Source organism: Oncorhynchus keta, chromosome 15, assembly GCF_023373465.1.
Source record: "Oncorhynchus keta strain PuntledgeMale-10-30-2019 chromosome 15, Oket_V2, whole genome shotgun sequence".
NCBI lineage: Eukaryota > Metazoa > Chordata > Actinopteri > Salmoniformes > Salmonidae > Oncorhynchus > Oncorhynchus keta.
Window position 1 is genome coordinate 7416399 of NC_068435.1, and position 25729 is coordinate 7442127.

Genomic DNA, 25729 nt, shown 5'->3' on the forward strand with positions numbered 1-25729 from the left:
GTTATACACGGTCATGGTTCTATTAGCATCCTTTTATACTGGTGTCTCTTGCCGATGCTTTGCTATACAAGACTGGAACATTACATGAAAGTTGTTAATGTGTTCAAGGCTGAGATTGAAATACTGAATTGTGTTTAGTTATTTTGTATAAGGTCAAATATATTTTGTTATTTAGAGAAAATTCAATCAGAGACGTATTTCCTATTTATGTAAAGTTATTTGATACATGAATATTCATTAATTAAACTTTTGATTATTAAAACTTGATACATTAAATAATTATCCTGGTTGCTTCCCTTTTCCACTGCATTTCAGATTACTAGTGATTCCTTTAGAAACCTAGGACAAACTGTTTTAAAGGAGGCCACACAATGTCGTCAATATGCTAACTTTGATTATTTCTCGATTATTATTTTTTTTATTATTCTTTTAGATCCACATTTGTTATACATGTCAACGTCCTCCATCCGTTTACTAAGAACAGGAAGCAAACTGATTTGACGGCTGTTTAGAGCCAGCAAAGGGAGCTTTACTATTTATAGTGGAATTGAAGGGTTTAAAAAAAAAAAAACAATGCCTCTCTATCTCACCTAGTTGTTTTGTTCATGTCAACGTTTTTAAATGTACTGTATGTCAATTGTAAAGTTTTGTTCCCTCCAAGAAATATCTTTGCTATCTGTCAGAACCCCTGGAAGACGAGCTGTCGCCATCCATTTGGAGTTGGCTAATGAGAATCCCAATCAATTCTATAAAATATGAATTTGAACGTGGTTACATTTCTCCAGCCTCACCCTCAAGCTGTTTACAAAAAAAGGTGACACCTTAAATTCGTTGGGTTGACCACTTCGTTGTTGTTGGAATCCCAGATTGCACCTTAAATTAAAGTACAATATTTGTATGATATGAAACAACTATTAGCTGAGTAATGAGTCCACAGTCACAAAGGAAGTGTATGTAAGCCGACATGTTTTTAATCGAAGCTCATTTTCACCGTGAAAATCATATTTTATGCAACACAGGAAAATGATGTAAGACTTTGGTCTTGTTTATTCAGCAACTTCTTTGCCCTGTAAGGAAGACAGAAAGACAATAATGGATGAGTATTAATAATGAACATGTAAAATATATGAATATATGAACAGTTAGAGATAATGTAATGGATGAAGCAAAAAAAAAATCGCAAAATTTTTTTTTAACGTTTTTTTCTCACAAAAAAGTGATTTTTTTCAAAAACAAAAATTGCAAAAATTTTTTTTTTTAACGTTTTTTTTTCACAAAAAAAAATGGCTGAGCTTTGATTTTCAATGTTGAAGTACCATCTTAGTTTTGAATTCATCTATTTTGACCCTACCTGAAATGTGCTTCTTAGATCTTAAATACATTTTAGTGAGTGTAAAAGGTCAGTATTGACCTCTGAGGAAACTATATCATAGGTTGTGTTGATGTGGCCATATTTGAACATGAGTCAGGTTTAGGTTTAGCAGCAGCTCCGTCCGTACCTTTCCAGTGTCGCGGGCCTTGGCTCTGAGCTTGTTGACTTGAGACTCAGCGATGTCAGCACGCTCCTCAGCCTCCTCCAGCTCATGCTGAACCTTCCTGAACTTAGACATGTGGCCGTTGGCTTGTTCCTCCTGGGTGCGGAAAAGAGAGGGGGAGCATAAAATTAGCGTTCAAAGTTTGAAGCTTCAGGTAGCAAATTAATATTATAGGTATTTTAAAGTACTTTGTTATTGACAGATTTAGGAAAACAATGTATATAGGGAGATAGATGATCCAGCAGAGAGAATGAGTGGTGAAATGGGGGATCAAACCACTGCCTCCAGGGATGTTCAGTGTCTAAAACAAGTATTCACACCCCCTTGGATAACATCACATTTTATAGTGTTACAAATTCAGATTAAAATATTTCTGTTTTTTTGTTCAATGATCTATACAAAATACTCTGGAATGTCAATGTGGAACATTTTAAAATAATTAATGAAAAATAAAACACTAATATATCTGGAATAATTTGTATTCACCCCTCTGAGTCAATACACGTTATAAACATCTTTGGCAGCAATTACAGCTGTGAGTCTTTTTGGGTAAGTTTTCTAAGAGTATTTCACACCTGGGTTTTGCAATTTTTAAAAATGTAAATGTGTTTATTCTCAGAAATGCCTTCTGGAACATGTGAACTTTCATGTACCTTAATAGCAAACTTCTATATGCCATCTGTAAATACAAATAAATTGTTAAATTACGAACCTAGTTGGTTTAGCCACGGAAAAGTCAGGAACCTTCCCGCTAGCTATGATTGGCTGAGATTATGGATGGGCTGTACATGCTAAGAGATGCGTTCTGATTGGTCTGCCATGTAGCATGCATCTGTCTATAACATGAGCTGCTCAGTATGTGTAGATAATCCTTGCTACTGTGGCTTTTTTGAAAGATATAACATTAGCCACGGAGAACTGCAAAAGTGTTGCTACTGCTATCAACAACATTGCTGTCCTGAACCCAGTTGGTTATCTTTAGCTACCTGCAGATTCATACTACAGCAATTCATGCATGGTGGCTAGCAATGACAATTAGTTTGTATTGATAGTAGTATGGGTTGGGATTATGGTTCATTGTTTAGCTAGCTAGCTAGCTACATGTCTAAACAAAAGACTCCACTTCGCCAGAGGATTACATGACCCATCAACATTAACCATGTGTGTCTCGGCGTGATTACGTCCATCTATTGTATTTCATGAATACGTATACATGTCGAGACAATAGTGACTCAACCACTTATCTAGATGTGGCTGGATGGTGCTTATAGCATTTCTTTCATATGACCCATCAATTTAGACAAGTGCGTCTGAGTTAGCATTATCTAATAATTATAAAATATATTTTATCTGGACACTTTCTATTTTTGATATTGCTATATTGCAAATATGCCAGTAACCATTTCACTGTACCATTTACACCTTCTGTAACCTGTACCTGTGACACATAAACTCTGATTGTATTTGATATAGTGTGTGTTTACCAGAGACGGTAATGTGAAGAACAACATGACCTGCACCAAAGTCAGATTAGGATATAGGCCAAGTACTAGATGAAGTCAGATTAGGGTATAGGCCAAGTACTAGATGAAGTCAGATTAGGATATAGGCCAAGTACTAGATGAAGTCAGATTAGGGTATAGGCCAAGGACTAGATGAAGACAGATTAGGGTATAGGCCCAGTACTAGATGAAGTCAGATTAGGGTATAGGCCCAGTACTAGATGAAGTCAGATTAGGGTATAGGCCCAGTACTAGATGAAGTCAGATTAGGGTAAAGGCCAAGTACTAGATGAAGTCAGATTAGGGTATAGGCCCAGTACTAGATGAAGTCAGATTAGGGTATAGGCCCAGTACTAGATGAAGTCAGATTAGGGTATAGGCCCAGTACTAGATGAAGTCAGATTAGGGTATAGGCCCAGTACTAGATGAAGTCAGATTAGGGTATTGGCCAAATACTAGATGAAGGCAGATTAGGATATAGGCCAAGTACTAGATGAAGTCAGATTAGGGTATAGGCCCAGTACTAGATGAAGACAGATTAGGGTATTGGCCAAGTACTAGATGAAGACAGATTAGGGTATAGGCCCAGTACTAGATGAAGTCAGATTAGGATATAGGCCAAGTACTAGATGAAGTCAGATTAGGGTATAGGATAAGTACTAGATGAAGTCAGATTAGGGTATAGGCCAAGTACTAGATGAAGTCAGATTAGGATATAGGCCAAGTACTAGATGAAGACAGATTAGGGTATAGGCCAAGTACTAGATGAAGACAGATTAGGGTAAAGGCCAAGTACCAGATGAAGTCAGATTAGGGTATAGGCCAAGTACTAGATGAAGTCAGATTAGGATATAGGCCAAGTACTAGATGAAGTCAGATTAGGGTAAAGGCCAAGTACTAGATGAAGTCAGATTAGGATATAGGCCCAGTACTAGATGAAGACAGATTAGGGTAAAGGCCAAGTACTAGATGAAGTCAGATTAGGATATAGGCCAAGTACTAGATGAAGTCAGATTAGGGTATAGGCCAAGTACTAGATGAAGTCAGATTAGGGTATAGGCCCAGTACTAGATGAAGTCAGATTAGGATATAGGCCAAGTACTAGATGAAGACAGATTAGGATATAGGCCCAGTACTAGATGAAGTCAGATTAGGGTATAGGCCCAGTACTAGATGAAGACAGATTAGGATATAGGCCAAGTACTAGATGAAGTCAGATTAGGGTATAGGCCCAGTACTAGATGAAGACAGATTAGGATATAGGCCAAGTACTAGATGAAGTCAGATTAGGGTATAGGCCAAGTACTAGATGAAGTCAGATTAGGGTATAGGCCAAGTACTAGATGAAGTCAGATTAGGGTATAGGCCCAGTACTAGATGAAGACAGATTAGGGTATAGGCCCAGTACTAGATGAAGACAGATTAGGGTATAGGCCAAGTACTAGATGAAGTCAGATTAGGGTATAGGATAAGTACTAGAAGAAGAACGATTAGGATATAGACCCCCATATAGACCCACTAGACTGAGTACAGCCAATTAATATTCAACCCCGTCACCTTTAACTTGGTGATACAAAGACATTTCTTCAGAAATTACTTGCACTATCAATTGAGTCATTGTTTACTGATGCGCAGTAGTAGAACTGAATTCAAATTTGAATGTCTACGAAGGAAATAATGTTTTTGAATGTATGCTTTCAAAGTATTTGACAAAGTATGTGACTCACCGCTTCCTCAGCCTGCCTCTTGTAGGCCTTGACTTTCATCTGCAGCTTATCTACCAGGTCCTGAAGTCTGACAACATTCTTCTTATCCTCCTCAGTCTGTGGGACAAGATCAAAGAATCAATGCACCAAAGTTTTATAGACAAACCTGTCTGTGTTAGTGTCAAGTTTGGGATGAAGGCACTTTCTGTTACCTGGTAGGTGAGCTCCTTGACTCTGCGCTCATACTTGCGGACTGCCTTGATCGAGTCTGCACCTCTTCTCTGCTCGGCCTCCACCTCATTCTCGAGCTCACGCACCTTTGTGGAAGAAATTAACACACAAATTTGTTTGAGATGGTGAAATCAGACGTAACAAATCTTAGTACAACAGAGGTATATTCTTCTACCCAGTCAAGGAGGCACAATAGTTGTCTGTTCCTATGTACTTTTACAATTGTAATTGAAGGGATCTGTAATCATACAATTTCATTATCTATGTGGGTTATTGAGAGAAAGTCATTACACAATGCTCCTGTGTATTTGTATGATTAAATACATTTCCAGCTATCAGTATTTCGATCCACCCTAATCCACCCAACTGTTAACTCACCCTGGACTCCAGTTTCTGGAGCTGCTTCTTGCCTCCCTTCATGGCCAGATTCTCAGCCTCATCCAGACGGTGCTGCAGATCCTTGACTGTGACTTCCAGGTTCTTCTTCATCCTCTCCAGGTGAGAACTGGTGTCCTGCTCCTTCTTCAGCTCCTCAGCCATCATGGCCGCCTGGAATGGTAGTTTTTCAAATTTATGCACCAATTGGCACCAATCACGAGTCCTTCTGAGGACTTTGTTGTGGTAAACCAGCTCAGTTATCCAACCATTGGCCCATGGATACAAATGAAGTGAATGTAATTGAATAGATCATAAGGACTCACATCAGTAATAGCCTTCTTGGCCTTCTCCTCTGCATTCCTGGCCTCCTGGACGATGTCTTCGACCTCTCCCTGCACCTGCACCAGGTCAGACTCCAGCTTCTTCTTAGTATTCAGAAGGCTGGTGTTCTGAAGGAGTTAAAACCATTTTTTGGACTATCAAGAGAACTTTCAGGTCACAAGGCAGAAATGGTATACCTGGTTGAGTTTCATTCGAAATGGCTTTTGACCCATACCTGGGAGTGCAGCAGTCCAACACGCTCGCTGGCGTCGACCAGCTCAGTCTCAGCCAGTTTGCGGCCTCTCTCTGCCTGCTCCAGAGCAACTCTCAGCTCCTCGATTTCAGCCGCCATCAGACCGTTCCTGCGCTCCACCATGGCTGCCTGCTCCTTCATATCATCTGCGACGCGGACGGCGTCATCAAGGTGCAACAGGGCATCCTGGGGTTCACAATCACATGGGTTCATTAGGACTTGTGGAAGTAGAGGTGATTGGGTCATTGATTTAAATGCTCCTTGGTAAGAATTTCCCAATATCCTTACCTGTCTACAGCATATTAGTAAACGCTATTCAAATACTCTTTATTTTCTACAGATTCACAAACAAATCTCTCCCTAACCTTCAGATTTTTTTGCCTGATATCCCGGTCCCTTTACCTTGAGCTGTCCCTGGACGTTCCTTAGCTGTTTCTGGGCCTCAGCGGCCTGCCTGTTGGCGTGGCTCAGCTGGACCTCCATCTCGTTCAGGTCTCCCTCCATCTTCTTCTTCACCCTCAGGGCATCATTCCTGCTCCTGATCTCAGAATCCAGGTTGCTCTGCATGGAGTCCATCATCCTCTGGCTGTTCCTCTTGATCTGCTCCATCTCCTCGTCCTTCTCAGCCAGCTTCCTGTCCACCTCACCCTTGATCTGGTTCAGCTCCAGCTGCACACGCAGAATCTTGGATTCCTCGTGCTCCAGTGTTCCCTGGACAAAGAGAAGCAGTCAGGCCAATTGTGTTCAATACATGTGGATGTGTATAACACAAGGAATTAAATATATATGACTACAATAACACCAATACAGGGAGTGTGGGACTGTAGCTGGCGTTGGCTAGTGTACCACTTTAGTTGTATTGTTTGTATATCGTATTTTAAATTTGTGTGACTGTCCTTGTCTATCAGTGTTTTGTTACTTGTTGTCTTGTGTTTTTTTGTGGACCCCAGGAAGAGGAGCTGATGCTTCTGCATCCAAATAATCCAAATGATCAAATGAACACTGCTTTTCCCATCAAACAGCTGTAGTTTGTACCTCAGCCTCCTCCAGAGCGGTCTGGATCTCAGACTTCTCTGTCTCCACGGTCTTCTTGGCCTTCTCCAACTCATGGATGCTCTTGCTAGTCTCTCCGATCTGCTCAGTCAGGTCAGAGATCTCCTCTGCACACACAAACACAGTTTGGGAGGGAGGGAGGGAGGGAGGGAGGGAGGGAGGGAGGGAGGGAGGGAGGGAGGGAGGGAGGGAGGGAGGGAGGGAGGGAGGGAGGGGGAGGGAGGGAGCAGTTTAGACTTGGGAGATGTTCAGTGGATACCACCAATACACTGAAGTTGACATTGAATCATAATAATTAATTAATTAATTAATCAGAATTTCAAATGACAAATCTAACTGCCACGTCTTCAGCAAAATTAATGCAGTTTACACAGTTTTAAAAACATAACAATCCATTCACAGACGGTGTGCCCTCTGACCCCTACTCCACCACTTCCACATATCTACAGTACAACATCCATGTGTACTTGTGTGTATAGTGCATATGCTCTTGTGTGTATGTGTCTATTTTTGTGTTGCTTCACGGTCCCTGCTGTTCCATAAGGTGTTTTTTTAGTCTGTTTCTTAATCTAATTTTACTGCTGCATCGGTTACTTGATGTGGAATAGAGTTCCATGTACTCATAGCTCTAATTAGTACTGTGGAATAGAGTTCCATGTAGTCATAGCTCTATTTAGTACTGTGGAATAGAGTACCATGTACTCATAGCTCTAATTAGTACTGTGGAATAGAATTCCATATAGTCATAGCTCTATTTAGTACTGTGGAATAGAGTTCCATGTAGTCATAGCTCTATTTAGTACTGTGGAATAGAGTACCATGTACTCATAGCTCTAATTAGTACTGTGGAATAGAATTCCATATAGTCATAGCTCTATTTAGTACTGTGGAATAGAGTTCCATGTAGTCATAGCTCTATTTAGTACTGTGGAATAGAGTTCCATGTAGTCATAGCTCTAATTAGTACTGTGCGCCTTCCATAGTCTGTCGGACTTGGGGACTGTGAAGACACGTCTTGTGTGGTATGCATGGCTCGGTGTATTCATGTCAATACCTCTCAAAAATACAAGCAGTGATGAAGTTAATCTCTCCTCCACTTTGAGCCAGGAGAGATTGGCATGCATATTATTAATGTTAGCTCTCTGTGTGCATCCAAGGGCCAGCAGTTACTGTAGTAGCTGACATGTATAGTTTGAGTTTCCGCAAACATAGACACTAGCTTTACTCAAAGCCAGTGGCATGTCGTTAGTAAAGATTGAAAAAGGTAATGGGCCTGGATAGCTGCCTTGGGGAATTCCTAATTCTACCTGGATTAGGCTCCATTAAAGAACAGCCTCTGTGTTCTGTTAGACAGGTACCACTTTATCCACAAGAAAGCAGGGGGTATTTAGCCATAACACAAGTTTTGCCAGCAGCAGACAATGATCGATAATGTCAAAAGCTACACTGAAGTCTAACAAAACACTCTCCACAATCGTTTCATCATCAATTTCTCTCAGCCAATCATCAGTCATTTGTGTAAGTGCTGTGCTTGTTGAATGTCCTTCTCTATAAGCATGCTGAAAGTTTGTTGTCAATTTGTTTACAATAAAATAGCATTGTATCTGGTCTATCTGTAAATAGCATTGTATCTGGTCAGCCACAATTTTTTCAAAAGGTTTACTAAGGGTTGGTAACAGGCTGATTGGTCGACTATTTGAGCCAGTTAAGGCGGCTTAACTATTCTTAGGTAGTGGGATGACTTTTGCGTCCCTCCAAGCCCACACGTTCTAGTAGGCTTAAATTGAAGATGTCGAACATTGTCCGCTATTATCCTCAGTAATTTTCCATCCAGATTGTCAGACCCCGGTGGCTTGTCATTGTTGATAGAGAACAAAAAAAACATCACCTCTTCCACACTAACTTTACGGAATTGAAAATTACAGTGCTTGTGTTTCATTATTTGGTCAGATATACATGGATGTGTAGAGTCAGCATTTGTTGCTGACATGTTACGTCTAAGTTTGCTGATCTTGCTAATGAAAAAATAATTAAAGCAGTTGGCATAAATCTTTGGATTGTTCAAGTCCAAATCATAAAGTAATTATAATAGTGTTTTAAAATGGTGTTGATGATTACAGTTCACAAACAGGAACAGAGGGACATCCATTTTCAAAACACTAGTCAAACATGAGCCCAATAGAGATTCTGTCAAATGCTCACGTTGCAGGTTCTTGTTCTCTCTCTTCAGAGTCTCCAGATGATCCAGAGCCTCCTCGTAGGAGTTCTTCATCTTGAAGAGTTCAGTGCTCATTGAGCGAACCTCCTTCTGAGCTCCTTCCAGCTCAGCCTGGCTCTCCTCATACTTCTGCTTCCACTCTGCCAGAACCTGGGGAAATCCATGGTATATTCATTAGGTCTTGATGAATATTTTAGAATCAGAAATATGCTACAATTATTCTGCATTTGATCATATAGCAGACAGAAAATATCACTCTAGATTGAGAATTATTAATGTTCACCTTGTCAAAGTTCCTCTGCTTCTTGTCGAGGTTGGCGGCCATTGCGTTGGCTCTCTCAACGTCAATCATGAGGTCCTCCACCTCTCCCAGCAGCCTCTGCTTGGTCTTCTCCAGGGAGGCGCACTTGGAGTTGGTCGCCTCAATAGTCTCCTCAGCATCCTGCAGACGCTGGGCCAGCTTCTTCCTGTCGTACGACAGAATGTGTACAAATGTTAAAATACTTAGCAAAATAATAATTTCTTAGAGCCTCTTACGGCCCTCACCATCCACACCGTATATTTGAGTTTTTGCTGTTCCGTGCGACTCACTTGGCCTCCTCCAGCTCTTCTGTGCGCTGGATGGCATCAGTTTCATACTTAGTCCTCCACTGAGCCACCTCACTGTTCGCCTTGGACATGCCGCGTTGCAGCTCTGCCTTGGCCTCCTGCTCCTCCTCAAACTGCTCTCTCAGGAGGTCACAGTCATGGCGGGCAGACTGGACACCGTGGGCCAGTGCATTTTTAGCCTGTGAGATAGAAAGTGAAAGACAAAGAGAGATAAGAGAGATAGTTAAACAAATTACAGTAAAAGTCTCAGAGGGTGGCGTAGTCACTGTCTATATGAAGATCTAAACTCTGTAGCTCATTTTGAGTTCCTTACCTTGACCTCCTCCTCAATCTGCCTCTTCAGCTCCTCTACCTGCTGGGTGAAGGCCTGTTTTCCTCTGGTCAGCTGAGACACCAGGGATTCCTTCTCCTCCAGCTGGCGGCCAAACTCACCTGCAGGGACAGAGGGACATCTTGTTAATTGGGTCTTTGTTCTCTCAGATTGAACATTTATTTTAAGGTATCGCAGGCCAATGTTAGGTGTGAAACTGTGGAGTAATCTATCTGGATACATCCCCAATACATGTTATTGTGTTTTACTGAAGAATGAATTGGTTTGTTGTTCATTGTTGATGATGTTACCATTTTCTGTTAGGAGTCTGGCCCTCTGTCCACCGATGTCGTTGATCTGGCGAACATTCTCCTCATTCTTGGTCTTGATCTCGCTCAGCTGGTCCTCAAGAGTACGGCACATCTTCTCCAGATTGCCCTGATAGTGAAACATGTTCCATCATTACTTTATATATATGAGAGTCCTGTCAACTTCAGTTCACTTGAATGGTAATGTCGTTGACCCTCCTCAACACTGCTTGATCAAAACATCACTACTCACCTTAGCCTTGGCGATGGCCTCCATGTTGCTGGAGAGGTCATCAATCTCCATCTTGTACTCACTCTTCTCCTTCTCCAGCTTCTGTTTGACACGCTGCAGGTTGTCGATCTGCTCCCCGAGCTCAGCCACACTGTCGGCCTGTTTCTTGCGCAGAGCGGCGGCCGTGGACTCATGCTGCAGAGTGGACTCTTCAAGATCACGACGCAGCTTCTGGAACTCTGCCTCACGCTTCTTGTTCATCTCAATCTGAACAGAAGTGGCGCCTCCAGCCTCCTCCAGCCTCTCGCTGATCTCCTCAAGTTCCCTGGAGAGATCTGACCTCTGCTTCTCAACCTTAGCCCTGGCAGCACGCTCAGCCTCAATTTCTTCCTCCAGCTCCTCAATACGGGCCTAGAACAGGGGGCAGGGGCAGGGAGGGATGAACACTACAATACAGTTGAAACAACTGTATTCATACAAAGCCAGTTTCACAAATATATTAAGTAGATAGTGTCCCTTGCAACCTTCAAGCCACCAGGAAAAATGTGTGCTACCAGAATATTATTTTTTGGGGGTTGTTTCAGGGGTGTTCTTTTCTGTACTGGAGCTTAGGTCCTGTACTGTACCTGGAGTTCCTTGATCTTCTTCTGTAGCTGAGCTCCCAGAGACTGTTCATCCTCTATTTTACTGAGGAGCTGGGATGTCTCAAACTCCTTCCTAAGAAACACAAACACAGACATTTTCAAACACATTTTGGGTTCAATAGTGTAAAGAGAGAGTATAGTACGAATCACATGCAAATGTTCATTCATATTTACAAGAATTAGACAAGAACAACCGTTCATTTGCTCAATATTGCAGGTAAAATTGTAGTAATTTGTTTTTGTTTACTTCTTGATTTTCTCATCAGACTGCTGCTTGTCATTCTCCAGGTCCATTATGGACTCCTGGGCCAGTTTCAGATCTCCCTCCAGCTTTCGCTTGGCTCTCTCAAGGTCCATACGGAGCTTCTTCTCTTGCTCCAAAGAACCCTCAAGCTACAAGATAAAAACACACATGTATTGTTCAAATCTAAACAACAGAAGATAATAACATCCAAAATGTCAAACTCCACTCACGTCATCCACTTGCTGTTCCAGCTTGGACTTGGCCTTGGTCAGAGTGTTGACTTTGTCCTCCTCTGCCTGCAGGTCATCCAGTGTCTGCTGGTGGGCCTCTTGGAGGGCTTTCTTCTCCTTGGTCAGCTTGGCAACACTCTCATCCAAAGACGCCATCTCCTCTGTCAGGTTTTTAACCTGAAAACGGACACCACATAATTAGCCTTTTGTTACTTCACATAAATGGGAGATTTAGTTTCATATGTATTGCATTCATTTAATTCAGATTAGAAATGTGTCAACAGGTACTGTTCTATAGATTCAACACTAGGTGGCAGTGTACTCCATGCCAGTGTACTGAATGGAAGTTATAAACGAGGGGCAGCTGAACATACAGTAAACGTGGGGAGTACCACTATTCTACTATTTCGTGTCTTCATGTTTCCGCCACCCACAATACATCTGGAATTCCATTTCTGTTGAGCTATGTTTTGAGTTGATTATGGTTTGGGTTATTGTTTGGTTAAACAAGACCTTGTTTTCAGTGGCGTGCTTCTCCTTCTCCACTTTGGCCAGGGTGAGCTCCAGGTCATCAATGTCCTTCTTCAGCTCAGAGCACTCATCCTCCAACTTCCTCTTCTTGGCAGTCAACTCAGCATTCATCTCCTCCTCATCCTCCAGCCTCTCAGCCGTCTCTTTGAGTTTGGCCTCCAGCTGGATCTTGCTCTTGATGAGCCCCTCACACCTTTCCTCAGAATCATTCAGATTCTCTGATTCCTAATTTCAGAACAGGAGAAATATTTGCAGACTCATGTTGTTTATCAAAATATAGACTTGATTTAGTCATAGAGGTCAGAGCAAACATTCATGAAATATGTATTTAACATGTGCAATAAAAAAAATTGTGTATTCATGTGTATGAAAATATGACCTCATGAGGATCATTTCTCACTCACAGATGCAACTTGGAGTGCCAGGTCGTTCTTCTCTTGCAGAATGGACACCATCTTCTCCTCCAACTCCTTCTTCTTGGCCAGAGCCTTGGCCAGGTCTGTTTTCATCTTGTCAAAGTTCTCCTTCATGTTGGCCAGCTCCTTCTCCGTCTCAGCGCTCTTCAGCAGGGGCTTGATCTTGAAGTACACCTTCATCCATGGCCAGGTTTTCACATTCATGAATGAACGGATGTTGTACTGGACGGTGAAGATGGCATCTCTGGTCGACAGAGAGGATAGAGTGGCATGGTGAGTGACAAGGCCCAGTGCCATCAAAAACATGATTGTCCTCTGTTTTATATACATTTCCACACTATGAGTTGGGAATAATACTCTGAAATTGTGAAGATTATGATAATGTCCTTTTAAGTGTAAGCTTTGTTTGAAACGATTGCCTCAAATTGGTAATGTAAACTAGTTAATAGACCAAAAATGTAATAAGAAAGAGCTTTACAAACCCCTTTGCCAATAACAGATAGTTTTCAATTTTTCACCTCCCCACTTTTCACCTCCCCCAGACAGTCAAGATAAATTCTTGCTTGAGAAATTGCTCTTTGCTAAGAAGCTATTTTTGTTTGTTTTCAATTAACCTCTTTGGGGTAGGTGGCTGCATTTGACATCTGGATGAAAAGCGTGCCCAAAGTAAACTGCCTGTTACTCAGGCCCAGAAGCTAGGATATAGAAAACACTCTAAAGTTTCTAAAACTGTTGAAATAATGTCTGTGAGTATAACAGAACTGATTTGCCAGGGGAAACCCCGAGGACAATCCATACAGGGAAAATGGGACTCCATTATTCATTTTTATATTTTAACATTTTTTTTTAGCTTTATTTAACTAGGCAAGTCAGTTAGGAACAAATTCTTATTTTCGATGACGGACTAGGAACAGTGGGTTCAGGGGCAGAACGACAGATTTGTACCTTGTCAGCTTGGGGATTTGAACTTGCAACCTTCCGGTTACTAGTCCAACACTCTAACCACTAGGCTACCCTGCCGCCCCATGAACCTGGTTGCAGTTCCTATGGTGTCCACTAGATGTCAACAGTCTTTAGAAATTGTTTGATGTTTTTCTTTTGAGAAATGAAGAGGTAGTGCTATTCATTGTAAGTGTCACTCCAGGTGGACTCTACTGTTTTGGTATGAGTAAACTGGAGCGCGCTTCACGTTGTTTTTATCCGGTGTTAGAAACAGTTTATTCCGTCTTAAATTGTATTGATGATTTACATTTTAGGAGCTGAGGTTGGATTAGGAACGTTGTTACCTGGGGTTGGATTAGGAATGTTGTTACCTGAGGTTGGATTAGGAACGTTGTTACCTGAGGTTGGATTAGGAACGTTGTTACCTGAGGTTGGATTAGGAACGTTGTTACCTGAGGTTGGATTAGGAACGTTGTTACCTGAGGTTGGATTAGGAACGTTGTTACCTGAGGTTGGATTAGGAACGTTGTTTGAAATGTTTGGACCAAGTTTACGGGTAACTTATTAGATACTTTATAGGCGTGTTGGGCGAGTTGAAACCGGTGTATTTCTGAATCAAATGCAGCAAATAAAATTGACATTTTTGGGACATAAAGAAGGACATTATCGAACAAAGGGACCAGTGCTGGTCCAACAAAGCCAAAGCCCACGAATGGTGAGCATAATATACAAGGAATGTCTCAAAGCTGCTAATGAGAACCTTGATGACCCCCACCTAGGTAGAGACCCCCACCTAGGTAGAGACCCCCACCTAGGTAGAGACCCCCACCCAGGTAGTGGCACTGCTGGCAACATTAGCAGCAGTAACCCATGGGGATGGGTTCACACTCAGACAATCGGAGAGGGGGCATATTATTATGGCCCTGGCAGGGCAAAATAATTGAATGGTCTGACTGCATCGAGGTGCTTGGTTAAATGGTCACAGCAGGGTTCAGGACTATGTGAAACATCACACCACAGTTGAAAAATATATGGCTAACATAAATCCAATGAGGGGAGGGATGTTAGGGGGAAAGAATAAAGAAGCTAAATATATGTTATATTAAATATGGGGGATTGGAAATTATGTAGACAATTACAATGATGGAAGCCACAATCTATCCACAACATTAATGCTGATCTACCCCCCGCCCCCTCCCACTCCCCAAAAAATACAAAATAATGATTGGGTAAATATCACCAATACAAATTACAACTGAACAGCTTTGCCAAATCCCAAACTGCAGCACTAATAGAGCATTATAAGACCTACTTTCTCTTTCTGATCAACTCATAGCATATACAGTATGTGATCATAATGCATTTACATTCAGGTGGTTCACAGAAAGCTTTGCTAAAATGTCTACGCTTCCTCACCTCCTCTCCATCATCTTGGTGAACTCTTTTCTCATGAGGAATCCACGGCTGAGAGCCTGGACCATGCCGATCAGCACGGCCAGCTTCTCATCTCTCATCTCCTCCAAGACACCCAGCAGACCGGCTTTGAAGAACACCTGAGACACAGGTCAACATGGCCATTGGAACCAGAGTCAGATGGTGACAGATAGAAAGGGTTGGATCAGAACAGGGGAACAAAATCACTAGATTCATTTGAACAACATAAATATTGCAATTCTTACAAACACACCATGAAATAGCTTGTTTAAAAGCTGTAAGTTATTGCAGAGGTGTAGATGAATAATGTACACAGATACAGATATCTGAAGCCATACCACTCTAACACAATACACATGATAATGAGTTGAGTTTCTACACTTCTCCATCTTTTGAAGAAAGATAAAAGGATGGATAACCAACTGGTGAGATGTTTTTGTACCTGACATCGACACACCGGTGCATCAAACGACTCTAGGGGTTTAAATTATCATTGAAGTTTTTGTTGTCAGATTTTGCTGGGGGTATTTGACTGACCTTGGTGTGTCCAAACTTGTAATCATCGTGATTTATATCAATGGACCCAAGGAGCTTCTCAGAAGCCTTCTTGTTGTCCATGAACTGGCCCTCGGGGATGACACTGGCATTCAGTACTTTGTACCTGAATGAGGAGACATTTTTAACACATGTCAAGTTGTAATAGGTCGGTTATATTTACATAAAAAGTAAGCCGTTTTCTTTTTAACACTGGTACAGTCCCTTGGTAGCACAGTCTTTTTGTTTTTACATTTTTATTTGATAGTGCTTTTTCTTAATTAAGATAACCAAACATTTCGGAAAATTGTGTACAGTAGTACAACTCTTGGTTTATTTTTTATTGTTGCATACAATGTACATTCTGATGCTGCGAATGCCCTTGGAGCAGATCTTTCTGTGGTTGTGTGTGTGTTGTATGTTGTGTGTGTTGTGTGCATGTGTGTTTGCATGAGTGTACCTCTGCTTGAAGTCAGCATAGATGATTCTGCTGGGGAAGCCCTTTCTGCAGATCCTGATACCCTCCAGAACACCATTACACCTGAGCTGGTGGATAACCAGGAAGTTCTCCATCAGACCTGGAAAAACAAACCATGTCTCTTTAATACTTATTAACAGATTAAAGGATTGGGCTTGTTAAGGTTACTGATACTGTACTGATAAGATGTCATATTTAACTCAATATTTCTTGTACCTGGAGTCTTTGACTCGTTCGGGATCAGGCAGCGCACAAAGTGAGGATGAGTGCTCCTCAAGTTGGTCATCAGCTTTTGTAAGTTCTCCTGGAAGAGGGTTACAAACCATTTTCTCAGAAATCATTTACGGTAATCAATGCACCTTTTGGAGGACTGAATATACACGTTTCAAAAGCTCACCCTGAACTGTGACGACACAGTCTGCATGGAACCACCCTTCTTCTTGCCTCCTTTCTTGGTCGTATCTGTTCACATGTAAGTAAGTAAAAGATCATTAGAAATAAGAGAATCAAATGCTGCCAATGAGATTGTGAAAAATAACAACTATTGACTTTAAAAACAATGTGGGTCTGAATTGTAACAAGTGCATTTGATGTGATGCTAGTCTTACCCTCAGGTGGGGCAGCAGGATACAGGGTAGCCATCAGTTTGACTGAGGACTTCCCGTACATAAGAAGAACTGATTCGTTCAGGGGGTCCTTGTTCTTCTCCAGCCAGCCAGTGATGTTGTAGTCCACAACGCCGGCATAGTGCACCAGGGAGAAGTGGGCCTCTGCCTTGCCTTTGGCAGGCTTGGGTTTCTCATATGCCTTGGTTTTGCCCAGATGCTGATCGTTCAGCTTGTTCTTGAAGGTTGTGTCTGAAGCCTTGGGGAACATGCACTCCTCTTCAAGGATGGAGAAGATGCCCAATGGCTTTACAAAAAGAGATGTATATCAAATTAGTGATTTTACATTTAGGATCACATTTATTTCTTTAGTAAACATCATTTTATAGGATTGTATTCATTTAGGGGGCCATAATATGAAACATATTGAGTTCTCAACAGTCAGAACATTTTTACCATTGTGATAATATCTATCAATGCGCTCCCTATGAGCTTTGATGTTGCATCCCAATATAATCCTTACAGACAATTTACCTTCTCAATAAGCTCAATGCAGGCAGCCAAGTCCATGCCGAAGTCAATGAAGGCCCAGACGATTCCCTCCTTCTTGTACTCCTCTTGTTCCAGGACGAACATGGTGTGGTTGAAAAACTGTTGCAGTTTCTCATTGGTGAAGTTGATGCACAACTGCTCCATGCTGTTGTACTGTTGATGGAATTTCAGAAGGGATCATTTCATGATACAAGGTTGTAAATCCTTCTCAATCACAACTAAATGTCTTGTTCTGGTCTCATACTCACATCAAAGATCTCAAATCCGCAATATCGAGCACACCGATATAGAACTGCCTTGGATTCTTGGTGTCCAACATCTCGTTGATACGGATGACCATCCACAAGAACATCCTCTCATAGATGGACTTGGCCAGAGCCATGACTGCATTATAAACCTTCAATGATAATGCCTCAAATTAATACATGATATATTGACCATGTCCAGTGATAAGGTTGGGAAAAACAACCTAAGTATTTAAAAAAAGCAATGCAATTGTCCCCAAAATAATTCATGTTGTCAGAAAATATTTGATGCTGTGTTTAACTGCCTTACCTGAGGCACAGTCTGTCCCTTGGTCACGTACTCGTTGCCGACCTTCACTCTGGGGTAGCACAGACATTTCAGCAACTCAGCTGAGTTCAGGCCCAGCAGGTAGCCGATTTTATCAGCCACTGGGGAGAAAACCAACAACCAACAACAGATCGCTTGATTCTGATGTCACACGGATATATATATATAGTTTGGTCAACTCTTTTGATTTTAACCCACGTATATTATTTAAAATATTTCCTGGGGTTTTGAGTTTGTATCTCCTGCCTGACTTTCATGTGGCACTGTCTGTCTTACGTACTTGGGACTGGGAAAGGGACTAATGCTTCCCATATATTACGTCTTTTGAGTGGGACTCACCCTCAGTGCCGTCTGGCTCGGCCTGCTCCTCACGCTGCTTCTGCTTGAATTTCAAGTTGCCATGGTGCATTACAGCTCCTGTCAGCTTGTAGATGGCCATTTTCTCATCGTTAGAGAAGCCCAGGATTGTAATTGCATCCTGGTATTAAAGAGGAAGTACAACAGTGAGGAACTGAATGGTATTTTGCTCAGTTACAGTACACTACCGTTCTGTGTTCAGTCCAGAACAAATGGGATGGTTAGAATTAACTGGGACCTCAGTTCCACATTGATTACTTTTGGCCAACACACTAGTATATGACAGCACAATATGAGTTTTACACAGTTCCACAGGGGACTTAGTGACAGTCTCTGATGTCTTACATGTGTATGCCTCAAGGTGAAGTGTGAAGGCATGAAGAATGGCCTTGAAGCACATGACTAACTAACACAAGGTTTGCCAGCTGCAATCAAGTTGGATTTTATCAATGCATTCAGTGTGTATTGTGGTCCTACCCATTCCATATCTAGAGTTTGGTTCACACTTTGTATCACTCACATCGGTGGCATCCAGCTCGACCTTGTCGTCAATGCTGGCCACACTGATCTGACCCTGGCTGATCATGGGGAAGTCGTAAGGGTTGGTGGTGATGAGCGTCATTTCTGTGGACAACAGAGGATGGCTTGTCAGTTAAATCACTGAGAATTCTGCTGTCCGACCTTTACAGTATCTCTCCCTCCTTTACTCAATAGATGGACTCAAGGATACATGCAGTATATAATGCATAGCATCAAAAGAGGGGGACTGGGGCTCCTGGACTAGTGCATCACAGTGCATTAGTTGATCTTTCCCATGAAAGACCTTGAAAGACCTGACTCATGTTTAGATGCCTTGTTACCTTGGAAGTACTCATTATAATAACAGTGTGAACTATGAAAACATTTGAATAAGTTCCACAGATGGCAGTGTTAATAATTTCACCTTAACCTGTACTTTGCCTTACCAACTAGCTCAGGTTTGTGGTTGGTCATCATCTGGTAGAAGATATGGTAGCCTCTCTCAGCGGGCAGCTGGAAGGCCACTCTGGACTTCTCTAGCAGGTCTGAGAGAGAGAGGGGGGGGAGAGAGAGACAGAGAGAGAGAGAGAGAGAGGGGGAGAGAGGGAGAGAGAGAGAGAGACAGAGGGAGAGAGAGAGAGAGAGAGAGAGAGAGAGAGAGAGAGAGAGAGAGAGAGAGAGAGAGAGAGAGAGAGAGAGAGAGAGAGAGAGAGAGAGAGAGAGAGAGAGAGAGAGAGAGAGAGAGAGAGATAGAGAGAGAGAGATAGAGATAGAGATATATAGATATAGAGATATAGATATATAGATATAAGATATAGAGATATAGATATAGAGATAGAGATAGAGAGAGAGAGATATAGATATATAGATATAGGGATAGAGAGATATAGATATAGAGATATAGAGATATAGATATAGAGATATAACGATATAGATATATAGATATAACGATATAGATATAAGATATAGATATAGATATATAGATATAACGATATAGATATATAGATATAACGATATAGATATATAGATATAACGATATAGATATATATAGATATAACGATATAGATATAACGATATAACGATATAGATATAACGATATAGATATATAGAATATAACGATATAGATATATAGATATAACGATATAGATATATAGATATAACGATATAGATATATAGATATAACGATATAGATATATAGATATAACGATATAGATATATATAACGATATAACGATATAGATATATAGATATAACGATATAGATATATAGATATAACGATATAGATATATAGATATAACGATATAGATATATAGATATAACGATATAGATATATAGATATAACGATATAGATATATAGATATAACGATATAGATATATAGATATAACGATATAGATATATAGATATAACGATATAGATATAACGATATAGATATATAGATATAGATATAACGATATAGATATATAGATATAACGATATAGATATAGAGATATAACGATAGAGATATTACGTCTGATGATATGATCTCCCCAAAATGTTGAGATTTTCCGGTACTTGTGTATACTTCATAGCCAGTACTTCATAGTTCATAGTTCATAGTTCTGGAACTCTCACGAGTCAAAAGTGGTCCCTGACAATTACGTCCTACCTCACATTGGTGCAGATATGAGGCACCAAGTCATTGCTCTGTCTTTTGCTCTGTTGTGAGTGCAACTTGCTAGCTGTCACTCAAATGGTGAAGGGCTGAAGCTCATTGGCTGAAACTTGAATTACTAAGGGGGCTGACCCACATGGGGGAACATTTTGGGAAAATGGCACCACATAACTTCCAGGGAAACATTTCCTGGCTAATTAAGGTAAGAGAGATTGTGCATGTATGAACTACATATTGACACATCTAGACCAAAGCGGGAGGTTGAAAAAATGCTTGCTAGTCTTCAAAGTTCCACAGCATGTCATTAAGGAAAGCATTTAGAAACAAGGAAACCCAACTCACAGGTCTCAATGTCAGCTTTAGCCAGTTTTCCTCCTTGGAAGTGAATCCTGATGAATTTACCCTGTAGATGAGCATGGCGGAAAGAAAAAGGTCAACTAAATAAATCTAACATTTTACTTTGATAGACCACTTGAAATGTTACAGGTTGTTGGATGATAAAACTATAGTGAACTACTGAGATTTTTCCACCCAATATAAGGTAACTTCCACAGTGTGCCCTTCATACTTACAAAGCGAGACGAGTTGTCGTTCCTCACTGTCTTGGCATTACCGTAAGACTCCAGCAGAGGGTTAGCTGCAATGATCTGATCCTCAAGAGAGCCCTGATTGAGACAAAGACAAGTTTCTCAGAAACTAGCAAACACTTTTCTTAAAACAGTATTCACCGCTTGAAAAACAAAGTTTACACAGCAAACCAAAATGAAATATGTTATAAAAGCACAACCAACCTGCATTTTGGTGGGGTCTACTTCCTTCTTGACACCAGAAACAGCAATGGTGGCGAAGTACTGGATGACACGCTTGGTGTTGACAGTCTTTCCTGCACCGGATTCTCCACTGGTTTATATGACAGACGGGTTTGAGTGTCAGATTGGTTTTTGCTAATCTGCATTGACAAATACACTGTTCACCTGTTTTCTAACAAAACTAAATTATTAACAAAATATTTCCACTCATTGACTCATTATAACGCACAACCTAATCCATTTATAATGTAATGTAATAACTGAACAGAAATATAAACGCGCCATGGAACAATTTCAATGAGTTAAAGTTCATGTAAGAAATCAGTAAATTGAAATAGATGAATTAGACCCTAATCTATGGACTTCACATGACCGGGCAGGGGCCTTGGAGGGCATAGGCCCACCCACTGGGGAGGCAGGCCCACCCACTGGGGAGGCAGGCCCACCCACTGGGGAGGCAGGCCCACCCACTGGGGAGGCAGGCCCACCCACTGGGGAGGCAGGCCCACCCACTGGGGAGGCAGGCCCACCCACTGGGGAGGCAGGCCCACCCACTGGGGAGGCAGGCCCACCCACTGGGGAGGCAGGCCCACCCACTGGGGAGGCAGGCCCACCCACTGGGGAGCCAGGCCAAGCCAATCAAAATGAGTTTTTCCCTACAAAAGGACTTTTGTACAGACAGAAACACTCCTCAGGCTCATCAGCTGTGGCTGGTCTCAGAAGATCCAGCTGGTGAAGAAGCCGGATGTGGAGGTCCTGGGCTGGTGTGGCTACGTGCTACACGTGGTCTGTGGCTACGTGCTACACGTGGTCTGTGCTTGTGAAACTGGTTGGACGTACTGCCAAGTTCTCTAAAACAATGTTGGAGACTTATGGAGGAGAAATGAACATTCAGTTATCAAAACATCTGTGGCAATGTGACAAAACGGCACATTCTTTATTGTCCCCAGCGCAAGGTGCACCTATGTAACGTTCGTGTTGTTTAATCAGCTTCTTAATATGCCAATATGGTCACATTCTTAATATTAGACCAACACTTTGCATTTATATTTTTGTTCAGAATATTTTCATATTTTATAACACCCAAGTCACACAACATCAGAATAGAAACACCTTCTCAAGTGAAATGATAGAAAACAACTTACGTAATCAGGACGGACTGGTTCTCCTTATCTGGAACCAAAAACAATGCTGCTTATTATAACCAGTCAACATTTGGAGTACATCATTGTATTCATAAGCATCATCATGAATTTCATTTTGGAAATGTTCCATTCAAGGCTAGAGAAATTAGAGATTCCCAGCAAACTGTTCTAACTTAGACTAGAAGACAGTAGATTCCATCCATGCATCCATCCATTTCTCCATGAGAGCTCGTACCAATCATCATGAACTGGAAGGCGTTGTCAGAGACAGAGAAGATATGGGGTGGAGCCTCCATCCTCTTCTTCCCTCTGTAGGCGTTGACAACTTCTTCGTCGTACACGGGGAGCCACTTGTAGGGGTTCACCGTGGCACAGAAGAGCCCAGAGTAGGTCTGGATGAAAGGGATTTCAATTAGGAGATTAGCAAAGTTAGATTGACTTTTACCTGGATTTATGTGAGGATGTGGGTGTACTATGGTATACTAATGTGGGTCTACTGTATTGGTATGTTTTGGTTTCTACTATTCATTTGAGTGTAGTACTTTACGTGTGTATTTCTCATGTTCATGCATGTAGGAATTTCTTATGTTCATTTACAGTATGTGTGTATGTTTATGCAGGTTTCTTACATAGATCATCCATGCTGCATAACGCTCTTTGAGGTTATACAACACAGAGGCTTCATTCAGGTAGGTCATCATGGCCATGTCCTCAATCTTGTCGTACTTAGGGGGGTTCATCTGGTAGATGTCTGCTTCTTTGAACTCTTTGTCCTGAAACAGTCAGAAATCTAGATTTCACACAGATCGAACTGGTCATGAATGTTTTTTGCTGATTAAATACAAGATAAATATTTTTTTTTAATGCTTACCCACATTTAATCCAAGTACTTTGTTATCACCCACAAATACATGTGATTCTTGAATTATCAATAATTCAATGCCAATTTTAAACAGCATCTATAAAAGTGTTTTATTTGAGGGTTATTTTCTGCTTTAAAAAAAAGAACAAAGAAATGATTCTTAATCTTTTTTTGTTACTGATTTCATATTGGCTTTGGGAATATTTTAGATAATTTTTAACTTCAATACTTTTCAGGTAAGACTTACCATTGTAGTGCCGTCAGGATTTTTGACTTTGACAGTACACTTTCCCTCTGTCCTGCCAGTGATCAAACCCTTAAGGTACAGCTCCTTGACATCTGTCACATAGCAGGCGTTCTTTGAATCAAAGGGTGCGGCTTGGGCCTCAATCCTCTCCCTCTCGGGTTTACGAAGGTACAAGGCTGCCTTGCCGTAGATTTTCATCTCCGCGTCCGTACTCATGGTGACGGTTCACTAGGAAAGAGATGAAACAAGAAACATGATTGACTCTGTGGTGCTTCCTCCACAGTCAACAGAGTGAGCGGTACTGTATCTCACACGTAATTTTTTTCACACAGAATATTGTTTCACCTTCTTTTTACCCCTCCTACAGATGTATTCGTACGTCTTGGAGGATCCTGTGAAACATTAGGCTGTTGTGAATAAGCATAGGTCTGAAGCCTTATCCTTTAGCCCGCGAAGGACAAGAAACATTTTGAATGGTATAATTCAACTCCATCATTACAGCCATGTCCAATTCAACTACAGATGCAACCATACACGTTCATTTCCCTAGTTGCAATTCCCTTTACATTCTCTCAAGAATTCAAAAAAATAGCCCTGAAAACCCAGTTACATTCTAGACCACCCCCTCATTTTACAAAGAAGGGTGCAGTAATCCCAAATTTTACTGTGAATGAAAGTTACACCTTACAATGAAAGTTACACCTTACAATTGAAGTAAAACACATTTAACTAAAAACCTTTTAAATCAATGCAACTTGATTGCGTATTGTAAAATGTTACAAAAGACCAAAAAAAAAATGCTGAATTCAAACAATGCAGTTAGCTTCTAGATGCTAGATGCTGAGTGAAAATAGACTGTATGTACACACTAAGGAAGTGGAGAAAGTCTTACCACAGAGGAAGAAGGTATCGACCTGACTTATGAATGCTGGGGCCTCAGCCTCCTTATATCTGGTTGGAAGTGCCAACCAAGCAGAAGTTAATTATGGACCACTCTAGTAAAGGAAATGGATTGGATGAGAGGCCTCTGTGTGTCTGTGTCTCTCTAGTCCCACCCACTTCGAGGAGCACCACACTCCTTATTCTTTTACCATGGATTGTTCTAGACTATTTTGAGACCTTAAGGAGGATCAGGTTGCCTACTGCAGGAATGTCTACAAATGACATGTCCATCTAACTTGCTCCTAGAGTCGAGCTCTGTGGCTGACCTTGAGCTGCTGTACATACTAAACATGTACACACTGTCATTTACATAAATAAAACACAATAATTTAGTTTAGAACTTGACCTACTGGTTCCATGTAAATCTCAGACTGGGAACAATGTGATTTCCCGCTATCTGCAAGTTTGGCCAATGGCATAACACCTCTTTGACATGTAAATTCAACCAACCAATACATACTTATCTTTAATATAATATAATATTACATTTCACAGAATTTAACGTAAATGAGAGATGTCATAACTAATAATTATGCCAATGTTTTATTAATCAAACTGATTCCAATAGTATTCCAGTTTGATTCCAAATGTTCCTCAAATAGTGTAATGGTCCACATTGCCTCCACAACCATTATAATTCTTTCTAGAAAATATAATCTGACCTTATTTAGTTGAATATCAGTAATGAATTAATCCTTACCAATAACTATATATCTTTTTTGAACCTCTCCTCACCTCATGCTTCTGACGGAGTTGGCCGTTACCTCACGCTTTTGCTTAGTTTGATTTATGACCCTGGTGAAACCATATTAAATAAATATTTAAAATCTAGAACAGACACATAAAGCTTATAGCACTGTCAACTCCAATGTGTAGTTATTCATCTACATTATGAAGATGCCGCAGGCGCTTTAAACAGTCCAGTAGGATTCTTACGACTTAAGGTTAGAGTTCAAATTCCGATGGTCCATAACACCGGTACTTCATGACTCCTATCCACTCATATGGCTGAGAGAGATATAATATAGCTGCCTCAAACTTTTATGACACTCTGAATGAAGTAAATCGCTTAGCAGCTGAGCTTCAATAAAACTGATATGAAATGAATAGCGGTGACACTTAATACCAACACCTTTGTAATAAATAATTTATAATTTATTATTAAATCGTTTATTCATAATTTATTAATCATTACTCACGAATGTCAGTAAGCTAGTTATTCACACATTTATAAACACATTTTTCCGTGTTTAATAATGATTTATAAGATGTAAATTATAAACCATGTATTAATCGGCAGAACGAACTTGTCAGCTCAGGGATTCGATCTTGCAACCTTTCGGATCCTAGTCCAATGC

General features: G+C 40.9%; 1 protein-coding gene and 1 pseudogene across 1 annotated transcript; both read right to left on the minus strand.

Annotated features, from left to right (window-relative positions):
- Window positions 1-949: 949 nt before the first annotated feature.
- LOC118370712 (myosin heavy chain, fast skeletal muscle) lies at window positions 950-24438 on the minus strand. Its single transcript, XM_052463139.1, is given in 42 exon segments — window positions 950-1067; window positions 1500-1631; window positions 4765-4860; window positions 4956-5060; window positions 5353-5523; window positions 5676-5801; window positions 5909-6112; window positions 6329-6637; window positions 6962-7086; window positions 9182-9347; window positions 9481-9664; window positions 9789-9985; window positions 10120-10238; window positions 10428-10554; window positions 10678-11067; window positions 11283-11373; window positions 11548-11693; window positions 11775-11951; window positions 12288-12530; window positions 12710-12965; window positions 15080-15216; window positions 15635-15758; window positions 16092-16209; window positions 16326-16413; window positions 16507-16571; window positions 16718-17021; window positions 17249-17419; window positions 17515-17534; window positions 17537-17663; window positions 17822-17940; window positions 18179-18317; window positions 18717-18820; window positions 19162-19260; window positions 20709-20769; window positions 20939-21031; window positions 21158-21266; window positions 22321-22348; window positions 22556-22712; window positions 22950-23093; window positions 23430-23657; window positions 23775-23821; window positions 24322-24438. Coding segments are annotated over 40 exon segments (5808 nt in total). The 5' UTR covers window positions 23646-23657; window positions 23775-23821; window positions 24322-24438; the 3' UTR covers window positions 950-1046.
- LOC118370715 (myosin heavy chain, fast skeletal muscle-like) overlaps window positions 950-25729 on the minus strand; it is a 76058-nt pseudogene continuing 51278 nt past the window's right edge.